General features: G+C 41.2%; 1 protein-coding gene across 1 annotated transcript in view; it reads right to left on the bottom strand.

The window, feature by feature from the left end:
- Positions 1 to 21,620, bottom strand: part of SORBS1 (sorbin and SH3 domain containing 1) — a 61,063-nt gene that overhangs the window by 33,747 nt on the left and 5,696 nt on the right. The window contains exons 4-11 of the mRNA XM_010074169.1: positions 20,073 to 20,220; positions 10,264 to 10,439; positions 9,409 to 9,472; positions 8,185 to 8,259; positions 7,790 to 7,852; positions 3,715 to 3,762; positions 3,471 to 3,600; positions 1,378 to 1,492 (exon numbers count right to left, since the gene is read on the bottom strand). Coding sequence (XP_010072471.1) covers positions 1,378 to 1,492; positions 3,471 to 3,600; positions 3,715 to 3,762; positions 7,790 to 7,852; positions 8,185 to 8,259; positions 9,409 to 9,472; positions 10,264 to 10,439; positions 20,073 to 20,220 — 819 coding nt within the window. The remainder of the gene's footprint in view (positions 1 to 1,377; positions 1,493 to 3,470; positions 3,601 to 3,714; positions 3,763 to 7,789; positions 7,853 to 8,184; positions 8,260 to 9,408; positions 9,473 to 10,263; positions 10,440 to 20,072; positions 20,221 to 21,620) is intronic.

The raw sequence follows: 21,620 nt of genomic DNA, 5'->3' as shown, positions 1-21,620 counted from the left end.
CACTTAAGTCAGGAGAAATCTTCCTCCAGGAGGGACTGCAGGAATGGAGTTGTCATACCATGTTCAAACTACTCCTCACTGGCACTTCTCCAATGGGCTGAGCCAATGCCTAGCCATCGCCCATTTCAACAGGCCTTCGGACCATGCTCCTATCAGGGGCAACTTTGTTAAAGTCAGTGAAAGGACACGTGTGTGAAAAGAAGTTGGTTGCAGGCTCTTCAAAAAGTGGTAGACCTTGATTGCACTTAGAAAAAAAGAAAACCCACCAAAATACTGAGGAGGAACATCAGGTCCCAGATCAGACTTGATTCGTACATTTCTATTGATTTAGATTGCTGTTCACCCTTGTGTAAAATCCTTGGCAGATTTTTCAGGAGCATTCCTTTACCTACTCCATGCACGGATCAATGCTTGAGCTGTTAAGGCACGAAGTTCAGTTTACATTTGGAACCTCGCATGCAATTAGTGCTTCTAATTGAATCCTTCAAATTAATGCCTATATAGAACAATTATATCTTCATGTACTAAACTGGCTATCCACTAGTAACCTCATTCAGTATTTTATAGCACTCACAGTGTCACACTTGTACCACTGAAGAACAACTTCAGTGAGCTGTGATGATTTATGTAGGACTGGTTGATGAGGTCTGCCCTGCCCTCTTTGCCCTATCCCTTGCCGAGTGTTCTCAGCAAAGCCTGCAGAATGATACTTTTTTATGTCACTTAGCTGTCACAATTCACAGAACTACTTACTAATTCAAACTGAAATTGGTAACAGCCCACTTAGTACTCCAGGTTACATGCCAGTGTAACTACGGAGCCAGCTCATATTCAGTTCAGAAGTGGTGAGATCCAGCTGAGGAAGAAAGCAGGCCAGGGGAGATGGCCATGTCCTAATGCACTTCAGAGGCACCCCCGAGGCACATTACAGTCACTCTAAAAATCAGTCCTTCAGTGTTTAAAGCATCAGAGGAACACAGAAACTGAGCCAGCCTGCTTTGTTGCATAATGCCTTCAACCCTCCTGCATCAACTAATGCTGTGCCCTAGAAAAAATACAGCTGGCAGAACAGCTGCTGAACAGGTCACAGTGTCAAACGCAGATTAAAACTAGGGTTAGTGATCCATATTTAACACAGAAAACAACACGTCCAAAAGGAAAGATGCCTCTCAATCCCTCTGGATCTTGCTTTATAGAGAACAAAAATGTTAGGAAGTTATGCAAAACTGTTTTCAAAACAAAATTTACAGGAAATACATCACACAAACACTGCAATGTAAGTATAAAGAATCCTATCAAAATGGAACTGGACAGGCACTTGGGGAGTATTTTACAATCACAGAATAAAGCCACAAAGTAGGATAAAACAAACATTACCAGCTTTTCATTGTTCAGAACCGAAGACTTTCCTGGCTGATAGTCATAAATGCTCCTGGGTTCTGCACGGTATTTTCTGGTGTCCACCTTCTTATCTGGAGGCTCCCAGTCAGTCCTGAGGAAAGAAAGATCAATTAACCCAAAACACTGGGGTTTCCATGGAGACAAGCACTTCCTTTTGACAGGCGCCTTTCCCTGTTAAACCTGGTTTAATCAGGGTACTTCTTTAATGTAGGAAAGGAGCCTGCTGAAAGAGTAACAGTTCAGATTGGGCTCTGGGCACATACTTATCTATAGCGGGCAGAGTTTGATACAGTTGAGCTGCTGAAACCACTGGAGGAGAGGGGTTTTCTTCCAAGTACTTTCAATAAGCTTCCAGACTTCCGTATCTTTCATTATTGGAAATAGCTTAGTGATGGGCTTCAACTAAGCTGACAAATATGAACATGTCCAAACTTCGAGCAGAACTCAGGTTAAATCTCTTTTGCTAAACTTCTTAATTTTATCCACATCACTGATTACCTGTCTGCTACTGCTCTGGATCCTGGGGGCACTCTAGGGTCCAAGAGGGAGTCTTTTCTAGAGACATGAATGAATTGTCTCAGACTGGTATATCTAAAGGTGCCTAAGAGCAGTCCACTGACTATCCCAACCACTGTAATTTTCTGCACAGTTCAGAGAACAGTAGTCGCAAAGCATTCAAGATCCATATCCTACAGTGTCCAGTTCCACTGAAAACTAATATATTCAAACTCCTGATGCAGAATAACCCATGTCCCTGAAAAAGCCCAGAAATCAGGCCATTCAAGCTGGTAAACTAATTCTGATCTTGCTCTTTATATGTTCCCTTTGATGGGCAATGTTGTATGTGGATTCATCTCACCTAGCATTCACCAAACAAAAGGAGGCATCTAACAAAAACTGCTGCTCCAGGTTTCCTCCCACCTACCCTACCAACCTGATTTAGGATAGGAACAACCCACTGAGCTGCCCAAACTCCCTCCACTGGCTTAAGAGAGATGGAGACAACCAATTTTTAATTTTTTTTTCTTTAAAGTAAGGCGAGATGACTGCCAAAATGACTGGCCTACAAATAGCGTACAAATTTCAGAAAGGTTGATCTTTGCTGTCTAGAATAAACTTGACTGCTTAAGATTCCAACCCCGAATAAACTTCTCCCTGGTGAAATAGTGTTTTGTCTCTAGATAATAGGAAGCACTAATTATTGTAATCCTTTCACTTGCAAGAGTTTTCTCAGTGGGCCAATGTACTATGCCTTCACTTCCTGTGTAAGGAAGACGTGTTCTATCAGAAAACTTAGCCTCCTGTTCCAGGGACCTGAGATGCTCCCTGAATTAGCAATCTCAAATTATGGCATTGCTCATTTGAGGCAGCAAGTAGAAAACATTAAGAGCATGTGGAATTTTGTGAGGGAGGGAGGATCAGTTCAAGAGCTGGGAGAATTCAGAAGGACGTAAAATATTCATTGCTCATTCTGCTTTCCCTTCATTTGACGCATTCATGACTATTACAAAGGGGTTTAAAATACATGACAATAGACAAAGGAAAAAACCAGCAGGGAAGTAATCTTGAAAGATCAGAAACGACACCTCTAACTGAAACCTATTTCCAATAAAGTTCCTATGGGTGGGACTGCTCAGAGACAGAAAAATGTAACAAAACTTTTACCAAGACTCAACATAAATACAGATTTTGCTTCTCCACAAGTATTTCTACTTGCTTGTATTCTGAGGTGCCTTTACAGTGTTACACTGAGCCACAAGCTTCCACTGGGCCTGTGCAATAAGCACTGTATAGGCGTGACACCCAGGTAAAGACTCCTCAACCAGGCAGCAAACTCTGCAACAGACTGTGTGATGCCTGGTAAAAAAACCAGACAGACAAAATGGGGGACTGGGCTGTGACAGTGGAGTTCACTGCTGCCTAGTAGAAGAGTCAAAATGACACTTCCACTTTTCCAAAAAAGCTTAACTGGAGTTGTGGACCTAAAGCTTCCACCTTCGCTCCCTTCCCATTCACGCCTTTCAGAGATTCTTCCAGTACTGATCCAAATGTATCTTGGTTCAGGTCACCTTTCTGGGCTTGATTTCAGTGATGAAGTACGGTTTGGCAGTGGCAAAGTGGCAGACCTCTTAACAACCTTCTCTGAATCAATATTGTCCATCTCACTCTTGGAGCGGGGAACTGAAAGCTGGGTTCTGCCTGTAGGATAAGTAAAATATAGGAATACTGGTGAAATGGATAGGAGGCAAATAAATACATGCTTTACATGCCCTTTCTGTTTGACAGATTACACAAGAAATGTGAATGACTTACTGTCCTCGGAATAGGAATAACGAGGAGAGTATGAATCAGAATCTTCATCTGAAAGACAAAAGCATTTTGCAAGTAAGCTGAAAAAGCCCTGAAGCAGCAGCACTGGAGACACTTTTAATTTCTTCTACTAATATATTGGCCATAATTTGAGCAATATGCTGAATACTTACCACAGGGAGAGGATCCTAAAAAAGAAAATCCCAATGAAGTTTAACTTGCATTTAAAACAATTCCTAGATTAGATATAAATATTAATGTACTACTTACACTAATGCCTTTCTCCAGGCTCTCAAAGCACTTTAGAAAACAATCACTTTTTATCACAAAACTCCTCTACAGCAAGGGTTATTAGATCCACTTTATCAAAAGCTGAAAGATAAACTTGAGGATCTAAAAGCCTTAGTATATACCTAAAATAACTCATCAGGCTCTAGAGGATGAGAAGCCTGGAGAGCCAAGGAGTCCTACTCTCAATCACACACGATAATTGCTGGGACATCTTCCTTGTATTAACTTGCACACAAGTTGAAGTATGTTCACTGACTCAGCATCTTTTAAGCGCAGACAACTTTCCTAGCACGAGACACACGTATACTTGCACCAAGAGACTGTCCTTGTTCTGAAGAGCTTACATGTTAAATAGGAAAGACGTCTATAGAATGCAATAGAGATATTCAAGCAGCTCTAAAAGAGCTAGCAATAACATCAGTGTAACCAAGTGGTGTGGTTTGGCCACCAAGCTGAACAACTTCCTCTCTTTGATGGCGAAGTGTTGCACTGCAACAACACAGCAATGTTGCTCCCAGGACACAACTGCTGCCTTGGGCCGTGGAACCACAAACTGCCTTATTCAAAGATAACACGGCACTGTAGTGCGAATGCAGATGTGCCCAAAAAGATGTTGGGAGGATGGCAGTATCACCACCTCCTACTCTACAGGTCATGGCCAGAGGGACTTTGACTTGATCAAAAACCTAGCGTTATCTTTCCACTGTCTTCATCAGGCTTTGGAATGAATCCCCCATCAGCTGTAGGTAGTAGCAAGGGGAGCTGAGATCAGACCTGGAAACTGGACCCACAGGCCCATCACCTTTCTCTGCTGCTGATGGTTCAAACTTGCAGGGAGGTATATATGAGACACCTATAGGACTTCCAAGACAAAATGCAGAAAAGTACAATGCAATGGCTGCAAAGAGAACTGTGAACAAGGGTATTACTAATACCTCTGTGAAGAAACCACTAAAAGTGACAGAGATAAAAAGACAGAAACAAAACAGATGAAGCTAGAATAAGCTAGGTAAGAACAGAACATACTAAAAAAGTGTTATGTGAATTTAGTCATGCCAATTAACAAATTGAAACAATTTCCAGCTCTTCTTTCAAGGAGGACATCATTCAGCTTCCACAGCCAGCGTCATCTGCTGAAAAAAACCAATCTGGCTAACACGGCTGACCTGAAATTGCACTGAAGGCTTAATCAAGCCTTTCAGGAAGGCTCAAAGTCGTCTTAACTTTTAGGCCCTCTGCTGATTTCTCTTGGTGAATCAATTAGAGGGTTTAAGTTCCAAACAGATGGTTATTGACTCTGGTGTTCTTATCATAACCTTCATGTTAAAAAATAGCAAAGGTCAATTTTCAGTCCAATTCCCATATTTTAAACCTAAGTCACAGAAAACAAATATTTATTTAATGTTATTGCACTGAATTATTGACAAAATTGACTGGTATTCCTATTGAAAAAATTTATTCAGATAGCAAAATACTTGGTAGATCACAAAACTCTCTGTCCCTACAAATACAGATGAACAAATGTCTAAAGGTACCTTCACAGCCATTCACCTCTCACGATATTATTTAGTCCTGGTGAACAAGAAAAAATGGATTGACTGACTTAAAGAGAAATGTCAATATTCATTATAGCTTATAATTCAGACAGGAAACCATACAGGAAAAAAAATTCACTGCAGATAAGTGGTATTTTATCTAAGTGCTATTAATATCTATAATAATAAGGAGAACAACTAAGTTCTGTCTCTTTGAGTACCTTATGAAGACGACCGTATAAATTTCTTCCCTTTTTACAGCAGGGAATATTGAAACACAGAAATCTGGAATTACTTGATAAAGGTTAAGAAGTAAATCGGAGATGAACATTAAAACAAGATCTCCTGGGCCTCAGAGCTGCATTTAACCTCTGGTCCTCCTTAATGGAGCAGAGTATCACCAATCTGCTGTTTCAAAATCTGATTCCGTTAGCAAGAAGCGGCCATTTCCCTGTAGTTCTTAGAGAATCTGCAGATTTTTTTTTTTTTAAAGGATTGGTCAAAATCTCTACATGTCAATACCCATACACTCTGAAGGTATTCTAGAGAGGAGCCCAAATCTTTATGTTTCTAGGAGATTCTATGCATCAATCCAAAGTAAAAAACTCTGACAATGATTGTATGAAACTGAGGCTTCAATCCACCTCTGTATAAACACTTTGCAAGCTAAGTATATATCTTTGAAATGTTTTCTAAACATGAAACATGAACTCCAACCCATCTGCATCATCAGACAGTTCAGATCCCTTACCAAGGAAAGAATCTTAGTAGAGAAACATTTCCCAAAGTATTGAAAATAAAAAGCAAGTGTTTGTTCCAATAAAATTTCAACTACATAAACCAGCAAATTATTTCTGTATGCACTTTTGTAAGTGCATAGGGAACATTTATGGGAAACCCAGACTCTTAATATACTATCATGATTGGTTTTGCAAACTGCATTAGTTCAGACAACAGCAAAATGGATTTTTAAACTTCATTGCAAACAAGAAAAATGAATCTCTGTAAAACTCCTTTATCAACTAGGTATTGAGGCTCTTTGTTTCTATCTCATCCATACCCACACATCATTCTATCAATAGAAAATAATTTATACTGTAGTATGATTTGCAAGACAGGACTCTTCATCTACAGGTTTCACCAAGAAACAAGCAAGTATCTTAGATACCCATATGACACTAACCCACATTCATCTGAACACTGAAATGCAACTTACATCTCCTAGTCTTCTCTGAGAATCCCAGCTAGGACACATATTGTATGCTTTCTTCTTACACAGTACTCACCAGACGTTTAATGTAAACATTGAATGAAATGGTTAACTAATAGTCTCAACAGGGTTGGCTTGAGGCACAGGCTAAGTAGGCAGGTTCCTAAACTGCAGCATCTACAGTGATAGCAAAGCACAAAGCCAACAAGGCTGTCACTGGCAACAATTTTCCAATCAGGAAATGTCTGCATGTCCAACACATGCAGCAGATTCCAGTATTTCTCATATATAACTGTTTTCATGCATATGCACACAGTTACAGGATTATCGCTGCAATAGATACTATTTCACCGTCCCTAAAATGTGACTGCAAAGGATTCTGGTTTGTACATGAAGTTTAAAGGAATCTGCTGAGCACATGAAGAGGATAAGGTAAAGACAGCATTATTTCAAGTTGCAAGATGGGCTGATGAGACTGTCGAGTTCTATCCTTGCCTAGATGTGCCAACTGCACCTAAAGCCAGCCCTGAACCTGTGTTACCAAGTTATATTTATTGTAAAAGACTACATTGAGGGACTGACCCAAAACCCACTGAAGCAAGCAGCCTTTTTACCAATAGGCTTCAGTGGCATTTTGGGTCTGCCCCTTATACCGTGTTAATATTCAAAACCAGAAGTAAATAATTGAAGAAATGTATTGATCTGAAAGGGGGGTGGGAGAAATCTCATTTAAACCACATCTTTACATGTGAGTCAGCATTCTAGGCGTGTTAAATAATCACTGCACGCACATGGCTAAATACAACCGATAAGCGCATAAAACCAAGCAAACCCAAGTCTGCAGCATTAGTCAAATACTAGTTACAAAGCCAGAGGAGCACTGCAAAGCCAAAAAGGCATCATCCAGTCAAGGCAATGCTTATTGTGCAGCAAATCATTATGAGTCAGCATAATGCTCAGCAACTAGAAAAAACTCCAGGAAGAAAATAAATGGATAAGGCAGCATTTATGCAGAAAAATATATATGGTCCTTTATTGTTACCTTCAGAGATAGGACTAGGTGTAGACGCAGGAAACTGGTATGTAGGAGAATAAGGATTGTCTTCTGCAGCAGAAAAAAGCAGTGGATTTTGAGACTATCCACAGTGAAGTGGAGGTTCTGCTTCATCCCCCAATCTCCTATCACCATATGATTTTATCTCCTACTTTAATAATACTACAGTAAATGGCATCATACTTTAAAAAAAAAGATTACTGGATTAGCAAAGATTTCATTATTTTATGCATCACACAAAAAGGTATACTGGGCATAACTGAATTTGCAGCCAGTGTAACCCATGGATAATGGAAATCTAGAACCTGAATCTAGTTACTGTTAGGGTGCTATAGTACAGTTAAAGCACAAGACAACAGATACTCTCGCTAAACTTCTAGTACCTTCAGTTTTTTGCTGGATTTCAGGAAGTTCAGGAAATGTGTAGGTAGGGCAATAAGGGTTTTCTTCAGGAGTGTCTAAGGAGAGGAACATGATTTGCAAAAAAGAACAGAGAGGACAGATTTAAAGGGGAAGAAGGGCAAGACAAGAATCCATACAAGCTGCAGAACAGTCCCTCTTGTGCATCAGCACAAGATGCATGTTCTAGCATGACACAAGCTAGACGTCTCTTTGCTCATTGCTGCCTTGCATGTCTGGGCCCTGTGAGAGATCCTGGAAGCCGAGGGGACTGAACTAATTCTTCTGAAGCTCTAGCTGAGCTGAAGAACCTCTGTTAGGAGCACTGGGATTAGGAAACAGTTCAACTCTTTCACATTCCATCCTACACAACACAGCATCTATATATGCATAAAGCTCATCATGACAGCACCTGCAGTGGCAAACACAGCTCCAGTTTTGCATGCTCTATATTTTATTATATAAGCGCAGTTCTGAATTGCATTTACCTGCATGTCAGGCTGTTCAGAGGGTTCAGTTTGCAAATGCTACCGCAGCCATTTCTCACACAGAAGAACGACCATGAATGTATCAGCAGCCAGGCACAGAAGTGCCCCAAAGTAGGGGATTCCCTGAGAGTGCACCACTACCAAGTTTGCAAGTGCTCGCTACAATTTTAGGTTTTGAAAAGAGAAAATTTGAGGTTTTGAAAAAGCAGAGTTCAGATTCAGAACTCACCAAAAATCAGTGGAAACCTTTCCATTGCTTTCAGTGAGCTTCAAATCAAGCTTTATTATGCAGATACTAAAGCTTTACAGTGTAAGAAGTTTTCTCCTACAAACAGAACAGTTTCAGTGATAACCTATCCTTTAAAAGAGTGTGGGAGTGGGATTAGCTGCTGTAACTAGCGTTCAGGGATCTATTTTCTCTGAGTATGGAATTATTAGCAACTGTCTGATCTCAAACAGTAGTCTTAATTTCATGAGAGCACCGCAGTTCACCTTTCAGAACCACTCAGACCTTTCTTTGGACCTTACTGTTTCCTCACCTTTGACTTCAAAGATTTCAAGTACATTGGCTGAGTTCTGTGGTGCAGAGCAAACACTAGTTAACATAAATTAACATAAAATACTTCTATTTAACATCCAGTACAATTCTTCACATGAATGAAACAAAATGTTATCAAGGTGGTCTTTTAAAGTAAATAACACACATCTGTGTTACAGTACCTCTATTTAGCTTGTGAATCTGTTTGAACATTGTCTTGTACCAGTCCTTCGATCTGTCCGTGTTCTATTGGAAAAATATACACATAATCACAACCATGAACTCTACCAGCCTTTCAAAGTTCTTACGAATCTTCCAGCAATGAAAAAGGTTTACATTCTGCTTCCCATTTCATTTGTTATCACTGTCTACCTAAAAATCAAGGCTATATGAAATTCATACTTTGAAATATGAGTGACTTCACTCGATATATAATCTCTTATGTAGTGAAGCTACAGGACTCATTCAAGTTACTAAAAATGTACAAGCTTTGCAGAGGTAGGTTGTAACCTGTGTAGAACTCTAGATTGTGTGGAAGGTTTTGCATATTAATCTTATTTGATATCTAGAAGGAGATGTCTTGCCTACTTCAGTCACACATACCTATTTTCTAAGTATTCAATGGACAGTTAGAGACATTTAGTATCAAGTCACTCCAGACACTAGTTGTAAGAGTAAGTTTATAATTCTTTTCATTATCATTTTCCTTCAAGACCAAATAAACTTACACATGTTGTATAAAAGAGATATCTACCTTTAAAGTGTCTAAAAAGAGACAAACTTTCCATTAGCTACTAGGTGTGACTGAAACAGAAGAGCAGAAAACAGTATTCTCAAATATGATGAAAAAACGTATTAATTTTTTTTTCTCTAAGGCAGTTGAAACAGGTTCTTGATAGCAAAGAGAAGCATTCATAATAAAATAATTGGAACTAGCATTCTCTCTTCCCTTAAATCTCTGCAGCCTCTGGAGCTTTAGTAAATTCCCTGAGTCTCAAGGTAGGCAAAATGTTGGCACAGGTTTTGTGTTGTCTTACCCTCAGTGGAATCCCAATATCATCGACGGAGGTATCAGCTATGTGCTGAGGGCTCTTGACAATGCTTCTCTTCTCCTCCATTGCCCGCTTCTCACTTGGCACTGTCTCCTGAACTGGCTTGTCCCGTATGAGCACTGCATCAACTTTATCAGAAACTAGCCTGTCTGGAACTGAATCTGGAAATGAAAATGGGAGATTGTTACCTCATCCCAGCATTTCACCACACCACCATTCCACTCTTCTAAGGCAAGTAGTTGATGAGACAGACCGTGTCACTGGCAGCTGTGGTTAGTATCTAAACTGAAGGAGATCTACCAAGAAAATGTTTGATGCTAGCAAAAGCAGACTAGCATCTCTCAAGTAGCCACCTTCACACATCTCATGACAGTCTTAGCTGTAATGTATGTAAGACAAACTAAAATTTTGGTTTCAAGAACTGTTGGGAGTTGGTTTTTTGTGTCTTTTTGACTAATTGGTACTGTGCAATCTCATTCTTCATCAAAAAGCATCAGTGATAGAGTCTCCTACACATCTTTTTCCACTGGTGATTTCAACCTAAAGGAGCATGCTACATGGTGGTGGGGCACTACTTTTTAACAGTTTGCACTCACTTGCCTGACAAGCCCATTTGTTGCAAAGTTTGTAAACAACAAATTACATTCTTGTTTAGCATACATATGATTCCTCTTGCACATGAGTCTGCATAAAGGTGGGGAGAAACAACTAATTGCTCCAGACCACCTTGCTTCCATTTGGAATTCCTTGACACCGACTGACTGACACCCACACATAGCAGCAGGCACCACCACCACTGGCTAAGGAACTGAGAGAGCTCATGCTGCTCTGAAGCTCTACTATGCTCTGAAGAGCTGCAGCACAGCAACCCTTAAGACTCTTGCTGAGGACTTTTTCCTATGTGGATTTTCTGGAAACACCTGTGATTTTACAGTCTGCTTCATCAAGACTTTGCCGTATCCTATCCTTTTTACATCACCGCATGCATTGGAGAGAGAGAGAGAGAGACAGAAAGAGAGATGTTTATTCACATGCACATCACTATACTGCCCAAAGCCATTAAATGTGCAGAAATCTGAAAGGGGCAGGTAGCAGAGGAAAGGCTTGTGCATAACAAAGCACTGGTCTGTTGGTACCTTGAGCAAACACAATTCTGCGCTGTGAAATTCAGTACATGAAGGATTTGTGTTTGAATAGTTGGTTTGAAATTACCATCAAACTTTTAAGTCTTCCTCCTCTTTAAGAGAAATGAAATCAGGTTTATAAATGTTCAAAATGGGGCAAAGCATCTATTACATTCGTGTCTAGCATTTTCATCCTATTTCCTCTCCCTGTGAATGTGTACGTGTCTTTTGGTCCTTTTGTGTCCCTGGTGTAAAGGGCTCTCATGAAACTAGACCATTCTTCCATGACCTTGAAGACCAAAAGGAAGTGAGTTTTTTGGATGTGGATGAGGATGTGGACAAAAGGTAAACTTCAGGAAAAGTCACAGCTTTCCTCTGTTACTTATCATTGTCACTAGTTACACGTCCTGAGCTTCTAGTCTAGAAAAGTCACTGAATTCTTTAGTCTGTAGAAAATAATCCCAGAGAAGGTTACAAAGAGCTTTTTTAACATGACTGGTAAATACATACTATTTCTCTTTGATTACCTAGCTCCCTGCACTGGAAGAGTGTTTGGCTGTTTGCCAAGTAGACGCCATCTGAAACCATGATGATAATCTTCAAAATACCTAATATAGATGTAAATAACAGCATCAAAGTGTTACAATCTGATTTCCCAGTGACACAGCCTTGATCTAAGCAAAATCTTTATTTTGTTGATTTAGCAAAAATGAAACCCAGCATCTGGCTTGTGTCAGCCACCTCCCAACTATGAATTCACATTTAAGATGTTTTATGTAATTTTCTATATTTTTAATTTATTATAACATGAAGGTTTGGTAACTACCTAGGATGGCATAGCCAGGGGTAAAAAAAAATCTACCAGGCAGTTAAACATATTTTGAAGGAGTTTTCAAAAGTATTTTTTGGGGTGCACTTAGAACTGGTTGAAAGTGCTGGACTGACAAGCCAGGAGACAGGAAAGGCCTGTCTAACAGCATGAGTTTTATCAGCTCTCCCCCTGCACCCTGGTAGGTTCTCAGCTCTCAGCCAAGAGGACCACTCTAGCTCCTTCGAGTTTGGCTGTTCAGCTGATACTGCAAACACAGACACTTGTACACAGGGAAGAACTAAAGCTGACATCTTTCACCACAGATCTCCTACAATACCCTATAACTTGGAGAATAACAGCTAAACTTCACACTGACTCATTTACCATGCAGCTCCAATGATTTCAAAAGAGTTTATGGAGGTATATACCAAGCTTTGAGGTATTTAAAAATGAAGGAGCCAAATTTGGTGCCTAATTACCCAAACAACCAGACAGCAACACCTGCACTAGGGGAAGAAGCTGAGAGAAACTCGTGTAAGCTGTTATGTAGCCTGTCACACCTCAGCAGGGCAGCAGCAGAGAGGAGGGAAGGGCCAGTGGTGCAGCTGAGGGAAGGTGGTGGATTGAAGCCAGGTCAGTAGCTGCCTCACGGGCAGATGCTGTCCTCATGGGACACGCTCCACTAGTCCAGGGCCCACACAGTGGAGCAAGAGCGGGCAAGTGTTGGCTTCTATGTTTCTACGTGTGATATTTAAAGTGCTTAGGCACTCTCTGTGACTCTCTTTTCTCCCAGCTCTCCATTTACTCTGCCATGGCCATAATCAAAGAAGAATATCGGTAAGCAGTGTGTGACGTGCTGTTACTGTAACACCCACTGCAGACTGAGCTACTCCTATTTGGGGTGCAAAGAGGGAAAGATGACCAGGAAAACAACTTGCTCTTCTTTCAAGGAGAGACTCTCACACCCATTGCAAGAGCAGAGAGCTGCATGGGGAGAGAAGGGTGGCAGCACACATGCATACTTGCACACTACAATTTTATTATCTATTTTCTTGACTTTTGTCACAAATACTTCTGCTCTTGGAGTTAAGTAAATACTGATTTTTATTTCTCTTCCTCCCGTCTTACCACAAGCAAGACTAACTCTAATGGCTTTGTAGAGAAACTTGAGAATATGCCCCAAGAGAAAAAACCTAAAGGCTCAAAAGGCAGCTCCAAAAGTCAACTAGAACAATGAAACTGTATGTAAATCTTGTCACCTCGGAGGAACAGATGAGTAACTTAGGGTTTCAGTATATTAATATGTGGCCACTCAGGTAGCCTTTGGAGAAAAGACTGATATCAAACATTCAGTGACCTGAACTAAGCCAGGACAAATATTTATGCTCATTCCTTTGCAGTTCCTGGGAAGTGTGTTTGCTCAAGGTACTCCACAAGCTAACTAAGCAGCAGCTTTGCTCCAGCAGAGGCAGCAGTTGGGTGGTATCAGACCTTTCATATCATACCTGCCAGGCTACTAAGCCTTTTTTGCTGTTCTGTGGTCAAAGGGAAGAAACAAAACAAAAAGAAATACAGAACAAATGGGTGAGACATATACAGCAAGTGCTCTGGTGCTGCATTTCTGACAGGCAAGAAATACACTGTAGACAGAACAGCAGCAGCTGCTGGAAAGAATCTGTTTTCAAATACCCTGCCAAAATGACAGCCCACAGTCCCTTCTCCACACTGCAGCCTCATGGAATACTATAAATCTCATGATGCAGTGACCGATACATTTGCAAAGAGCATTTTTTTTTTTTGTCTTAACATCAGAGAATGAAAAAAGTTGGACAGGAGACACTTCGAAAAACAGTAAAGACCGAGAGTCAAACAGCTTGACAACTAACACTGTTACCATGAGCATGAAGTACATTTTGAAACAATAATGCTGTAGCATTATTAGGATATAGGAAAGGATTCAGTCATTGCTGGTGCTTGCTGAGTCTCATCACCTACTACCAAGCCACAGATTCAGTGATTTAAGCACAGACACAGCTTGGTTAAGCCTTTGATTACAGAATGGTCCCCTTGGTTTAGGGTCTTTCATTACTAAGTTCCCAGACTGGGACATCTGTGGTATCTCCCAGCATATTTGACCACTCTCATGTTGATGCTCTCAGCTACTTTCTAACAGGATGCCCAAATGACTCGCCTGAGTCATGGCAGGGAATAAACCAAGAATTCTTAGTTCTCTGTTCTTTCTACTCCCTAGCAATTAATCCTTTCATTTAAAGCATGAAAGCCATTTGAAAATAATAAACTACTCTACTGACACACAAAATACAAACACTCTCGAAAGCTCATACTGTTAATGCCAAGATTTCAAAACCTTATTAATCACATCTGTTATATATTCATAATCAATCATGCCATGCAATGCCTGCCCAGGGAATAACTGTTTTGGGGTGGCACGGGACACTTGCCAAGCAAGTTTGCAGTAGGTAACTATCCTCCCTAGCTGTTTGCTAGCAGAACACAGCTTTGTTAGATATTTGTACTACATGGATCAACTTCAGCAAGAGAGATCAATATTTCTCCTAAGTGCAGCTCACTCATCAATGAACTTTGTGATCTAACCACAGCACTTCTGCTCTGCTAACCACTGATAGCAAGCTAGTGATGTGCATTACATTCACATGATAGCTGCCAACAGATGAAGCAAACCCCTATGTGCAACAGGGAAAAGGAACGGTTATCAATCTGAACCTGAAAGGTAGATGGGAACCACCTGCTCCAGGGTTCACTCTTCCAAGCAGCCCAATGAGGAGTAGGCTGGTGTGTTACGAGAAAGAAGAAGAGATGCAAGTGAGGATGGTCTCTGCTTCAGCCATCACCTTCACTAAGAAGTACGTTCAGTCACTAAGGTCTCCTGCCAAAAACATGTGGTTTAAAGAGTCGATGCTTGAGAGCTCTTTCCTATCTTTTCCTTCACAGAGGACAGAATATAATCAAAAAATACACTTTTCATGGAAAAAAAAAAAAGCACTTTTTACATGAAGACATGAAGAGGTGGTTTCCTTTTCACTTGTATCTTTGACTAGGAAAGAGAGCTGCTGATGGATAGAAGTAGAAGGAGTGGAAGGTGTCTGCTGTTTCCCCCTCCTGCCTGACCAGAGAAAGCTTGTAGTCCCAGGCACACACCAGCTAACTGAGGCTTTCATCCTCCATCTTGCATTTTGGGACTGTAAGCAAAGGCCAAAACTCCATAGGCTTTTCAGAGAAAGGGTCAAGCAGAGGAACACAACTGCTGGCAACAGTGAAGTGAAGGAATGATTATAGATGACGAGTTCCCAGACAAGGAAGCACTGGAGGAGACTAAGACTTGAAACCAGTTACAGAAGGGGAAGAGGAAACAAGTATTTGAGTCCATGTTTGGTGCAAAATAAAGGTGTCAAAAAGAAAATTAAGACATCAACAGATATGAAGGGAAGAAATTCTTACGTTGGCGCTAGGAATGAACAAGAGGATCTGAAATGACTTGTTATAAGCATAAATATTGTTCAGTTGTTATTACTGAAATCCAGTAGAAAAAAATCTAAGATCTTTCATCACAACTAAGATGAACTAACTACTAAGATCACGCAGACAAAAAAAAAAAAGGATATAGTGTAGTTTCTGTGCTTCAGATGCCATTACCTGTTTCTAAGTCTCTGACAGGTCCAAATCAAAGGGTCTTACATGCTTACAGATTAATGAACTACCAGATAAAACATAAAATAGGAGAGCAGGTGATGTCTGCTACAACAGTCACTCCAGAGAATAAGATAACCAGCTCCTTAAAAAGCAATCAATAATCCACTGAGAAGAAAGCAAGCCCCATTATCCATCTGGAAGACTAGTTAAGCTACTGGAGATATCAGACTGCCAGCATTAAAATGACCTAGAAATTACTAATTTGGAGGGTATTTTGTAACACACAAGAAGAATTTATATTAAACCTCATCTTGACATGAAGGCATTGATTTCAGCACAAAACATAATTAAACATTCAGTGGAAGGTGGATCACAACCTAGTAACAATTTGTCATATGCCATAAGCCCAAACCAGTTTTGAATAGATAAAGTCCATAAAGAAGAAACCAAATATGAATTGTGTCAGCCAGAACCTTGACAAACTTGAGAGGTGGACCCATGCAAACCTCAAAAGGTCAAGTGCAAGGTCCTGCACATGTGTTGGGGCAATCCGAAGTACAAACACAGGCTGGAAGGAGAGTAGATTGAGAGCAGCTCTGAGGAGAAGGACTTGGGGGTATTGGTGGATGAGAAGCTGAACATGAGCCGGCAGTGTGCGCTTGCAGCCCAGAAAGCCAACCGTGTCCTGGGCTGCATCAAAAGAAGTGTGACCAGCAGGTCGAGAGAGGAGATTCTCCCGCTCCACTCTGCTGTTGTGAGACCCCCCCTGGAGTACTGCGTGCAGCTCTGAAGTCCTCAGCAGAGGAAGGACACAGACCTGTTGGAGTGAGTCCAGAGGAGGGCCACAAAGATGATCAGAGGGCTGGAGCACCTCCCCTGTAAGGACAGGCTGAGAGAACTTGTTCAGTCTGGAGAGACCATATAGCAGCCTTCCAGTAATTCAAGGGGGCTACAGGAGGGATAGGGAGGCACTATTTATCAAGGAGTGTAGCAATAGGGCAAGGGGGGAGGCACTGGAACAGGTTGCCCAGAGAAGTTGTGGATGCCCCATCCCTGGAGGTGTCCAAGGCCAGGCTGGATGAGGCTTTGAGCAACCTGGGCTAGTAGGTGTCCCTGCCCATGGCAGGGGGGTTGAAATTAGATGTTCTTTAAGGTTCCTTCAAACCCAAACCATTCTACGATTCTATGAAATGTAATACCTAAGATCTGAGACCCATTTAAAAACACTAACTTAGCAAAAATAAATCTTAATTCTATGCTGGAATAGAGCCTAAATAGGAATGGAACATAAGGAACTGTAAGAAACAATATATAAATAGATGGAAAAGTAAGGAAATGTGTACCTATGAGTAGGTAACATACGCTGTGAAGTAAAAGAAAATGACAATGGAAGTAAAGGAATTAACAGAACGTAGCAGGGACTCAAAAACATGTTTTGAGGTACATGAAGAATAAACATAAACCTAGCAATGATCTTGTTTTTTTTAACAAATAGGCATCATGCATAGTGTGACCGTTAATAAAAGAGCTGAAAAGATGACACATCTGATTACTATTTAAATTCTGCATTTGAAAAAAAAAAAAAAAAAGTCTGACGTCTGACTGCCTGATGGAGAAATACTTTCCACTTCAACAATAACTAAGGACTACGCTGAATGACAACAACTGAGGTCCGATGCTTGAAAATTAGCACATTCATATAAATTGCACTGAAGTGTTTTAGAACAATTTTCTGCTCTAAAGAGAGCAATTATGGAGAGAGCAGCTCACTAGCATTAACATTCAACCTCAGTATGTCCTAGAATACAATGGAAACTCCACAGGACAAGGAATAAAGTAAATGTTGTGACAATCATTGAATAGCATTAGTGTGATGGCTGGGATGTCTGTCTGTCAAGTCAACAACAATGCTAAAAAAAGATATCTCTGTAACAACTTATATGGGATTTGACTAACAAATACATAGTATGACACATGCAATGTCAGTCAATACAGATTTATGACTAAGATGCCTTGTCAAACTAGTTCAATACGATTCTTGCAAGTTACAAGTTTGACTAGTAAAGACTGAAAAACACTTATTAGAATTGAGACACTTTACAGACTTTATCAGGTTGCTTATCAGGACATGATCTATATCCCAATCAACAAAAATGTGATGAAAGAAGGCTCTTCAATTTATCAGGACACAGTATAATGAGTGCTAATGGTCAGAGGCAAGACATATTCAGACAGAACAAATTGTTAAATGTGAAGGTAATTAGTAAACAGAACAATTTGACATCAGTTGTCTCAGAGCCAGTGGGTGTGGCTCATCATATTGTACAGATTTGTCTGTTGTGCTTTTAAAATCAAGAGATAGAAAATATCCTTGTGTGGTACACACTGAAACACTCCAGATTTAATGCAAAAACCCACCAGAAGAGTTGTATTGGGTCTGGCTGAGACGGAGTTAGCATCCCCATAGCACCCTCCCAGTGCTGAGTGCTGCCCTGGCAGCCAGCAGGGGGTTTATAACACACCTTGGGAGGGGGCGGAGCCGGGACAGCTGACCCGGATTGGCTGTTCCATACCATGTGACCTCAGCTCAGCCATAAAAGCCAAGGGCAGGAGGAGGAGGGGGACATTCGTTACTGTGTTTGTCTCCAGGAGCAGCTGCTGCACACACTGAAGCTCTGCTTTCCCGGGAAGTGGCTGGACATGGCTTACTGAGGGGAAGTAGAGAATAACATCTTTGTTTACCTTTTGTTTCTCTGCATGGCCTTGGCCTTTGCTTTAATTAAACTGCTTTTATCTTGACCCATGAGTTTTTCATTTTATTCTCCCCCTTTGTTTTTGCTGAAGGGGGAGTGATAGAGGGGCCTGGTGGGCACCTGGCATGCAGCCAAGGTTAACCCACCACAAGAGTATCCCACCTCAAAAAAGTCAACAAAAAGCTTTGAGATAAAAAAGGATGCCTCAAATATTTTCTCCTCTTGAAGCAGTTGAGGAATCCAGACACCCTCATTCAGAAGCACCTAAGCAAAGCTGCTTCAGATGCTGGCAGAAAGGAAGAGATAATGCACTTGTTACCCCTATAATCAGCTGGGCTCCACTGAGGGTGCTATCTTCAGGATCAAAGACTGAAGTCTGTTTTAAAAAGGCACTGAAAAAAAGTACTTGAGGGGCTGCAAAAGAGCACATCAAAGTATGCCTGTAATTAGAATGACTACAAAATGAGGAGTGCAGGCCTTGCCCCTGTTTTCTGATTTTATTTTTTTTCTTTGCAAAAGGTTAAGTTGTAGCCTTGTAAACTGGAATCTGCCTGTCCTGGAGTTTCCTAAGTCCACCGGAAACCAAGGCAAATTGGACTTCATCTGTGTGGCTCTTTAGAAGCTAGTCTTTAGTGATGCGCATTGAACTGGGAGGCAGGGGTAACACTAGCCATCAGGAGAACTAAAAAGCAGAAGCAAAGTTTCCCTCTAATGCCAGAGGTAGAGAGATGCAACTATCCGTTCAGAGAGAGCTGCTGTGAGCCTGAGAAAGGCTTAGATTTGTAAACGTAAGAGTGCTGAAACAAGGTTGTTTTGTTCATGTGCAAACCCAGAGCTCAAGGACTACTGCAGTATTAGTCTGAGTTTATCCAGTTATGGCTAGAGGAACAAATTGCCAATTTCAAACTCATGGGCAAACAGATAATTTACTACTGGCTAAATCTCGCTGAGAATTCGGAGGTCAAACCTCTCCCACAGTAACTGAAAATATGGATGCTTTCACACTGCCGTAGATGAGAAGTAACATATCCCCTTTTCCATTGAGGGAGAACCTATCTCAAGCTACCTTGCTTCTACTGACAGACAGACGAGAGTATACACCCTTTTCTACCACAACAGGTCAACCGATGGGGGAGAAGCTAATACCCTGCAATAACTTATTCATATGTCCATAGTCCAGTTGTAAGTCTCTCCCGCAACCTCAGGGTGGCTTCTGATCCACAGGTTCTAATTAGAAAAAGGAGGCATTGTCCCACACCTCTAACCTCTTAGTTGCCTGTTGTATGCTCCAGTCACTACAACTTTCTGGAGGCACCTTTGTTAGTTCTTAGTAGTCTAGATTCAATTGTCCATGGCACACACATTCTCCAGTTCCTTGTAGCATAACAGGTTGCTCAGTTTGAGCCACAAACATCTATATGCAAGACTGCTTACCTCGATTGTGCTGTAAGAGAACAATGGTGGGATTGACGATTGTGGTAGAAGGATATGCAGAGGAGGACTTGTTGATTGAAGTGAAGGAGGTTGGATAGTCAGTGCCAGTGCCAGGCTGGGGCACTTCACTTAGCACAGGACCTGGGTCCTGAAAAGGAGAGCAACACATCATTAGCAGCATGCAGAAGGCTGCTACACTGGGAAAATCTGGGAAAAAAAAACCCAAACAAATCCAACATTTTCAACCGAATGACAAGCAGAATCACAGCAAATTTTAGTAAAAAAGGCATAAGCATGAGCATTACCCTGCTCCTTGTACATACCCTGCTTGTTGTTAATGCAATTAGTTTGCTAAGGCACTACTATAATTATTTGGTGTTGGGTTTCACAACTCCAACCCCAAAAGGAGGCACTAAATTCATTCGGCAGACTCTCTGGAACAAACACAGGGTGCCAGAAATGAGCAAATCAGGTTGGGAGGGTAGGGAGGTTGGAAAGATATAGACATCTTCCCCTGATACATATCCACACGAATGTTTGTTTTGAAAGTATTCCTTTCATAGCAACAAGTCAGACATGCAAAACTCATGCAATTCTGGAGTGAAACTTTATTACTGCATCTGGTTTGGTAAGGAAGGTCCAAGGAACAAGGTTAGCACCATCACTCAGGAGATAGTGTGATACCTACCTGGCTAAAATAATGAAATAAATTTTAAAACCCCCAACAGACAGAGGGTAAAAAGTAGGTCTCTAACACAAAGGATACTTAACATGGCTTTGCCGCTGAAGCACGGGCAGCAGGCTGCTCTTGCTCTCGTAAAGCATCCAGCTCCATTATTTGCTTATTTCAAACCCACCTCTGCTATCACCACAGCTCTGGTTCTGTAGAAATACGGGCTGTGTCAGCAAGGAGGCTTTAGAAGACTAGTTCATCTTTGAAACATCTCAACCCAGGGATACTGGGCTTTGTTGGTAGTAAGGGGAAAAGACAAAGAAGGGATGATGGCTAAGAAGACTGCGTGTGTCAGTTTAGGCTGAGATTTTTCAAAGCTTCTTAAAGAATCTGGACACACAATTACTGTTAACGGGGAATGAGCATCTAAGCAAAGAGAGTATGGAACGGTTTGCTACTCCAGTGTCAGGCTAAAATGCTGCAGGCTACAGGTCTGTAAAAGGGAGCTGAGTGTTCAGGGGGATTTTCATCACTATTAAAAAAAACCTGAATATTCACAGAATATCACTCCAGAAGAATCCCTGCTCCTGGCCTTTCTGGCCAAGTGTATCTCAGTGCCCTTCATACCTACCAGCATCAGGGGAAGGGACTTACAGGATCAGGCAGGGGCCTGAACAGGGGCCAGAGTGAGGACTGGCACCAGAGCTCAGAGACAAATCATAGTGAGAATTGGCCATGATCGGAACAAGCATCTACGGACTCTCCAAACCTAGAGGGGAAGTAGGGAAGAACAATCCTGCTCTGCTGAATGGAGGTAATCTTGCTCCAAGCAGCATCTGATCAGGCCATAGCCATTTCACGAGGACAGAAAAGAT

Source organism: Pterocles gutturalis, unplaced genomic scaffold (genome assembly GCF_000699245.1).
Source record: "Pterocles gutturalis isolate BGI_N339 unplaced genomic scaffold, ASM69924v1 scaffold8842, whole genome shotgun sequence".
In the NCBI taxonomy this organism is placed as follows: Eukaryota; Metazoa; Chordata; class Aves; order Pterocliformes; family Pteroclidae; genus Pterocles; species Pterocles gutturalis.
The sequence above is the reverse complement of the archived record's forward strand: the minus strand, read 5'-3'. Positions and strand labels throughout refer to the sequence as shown.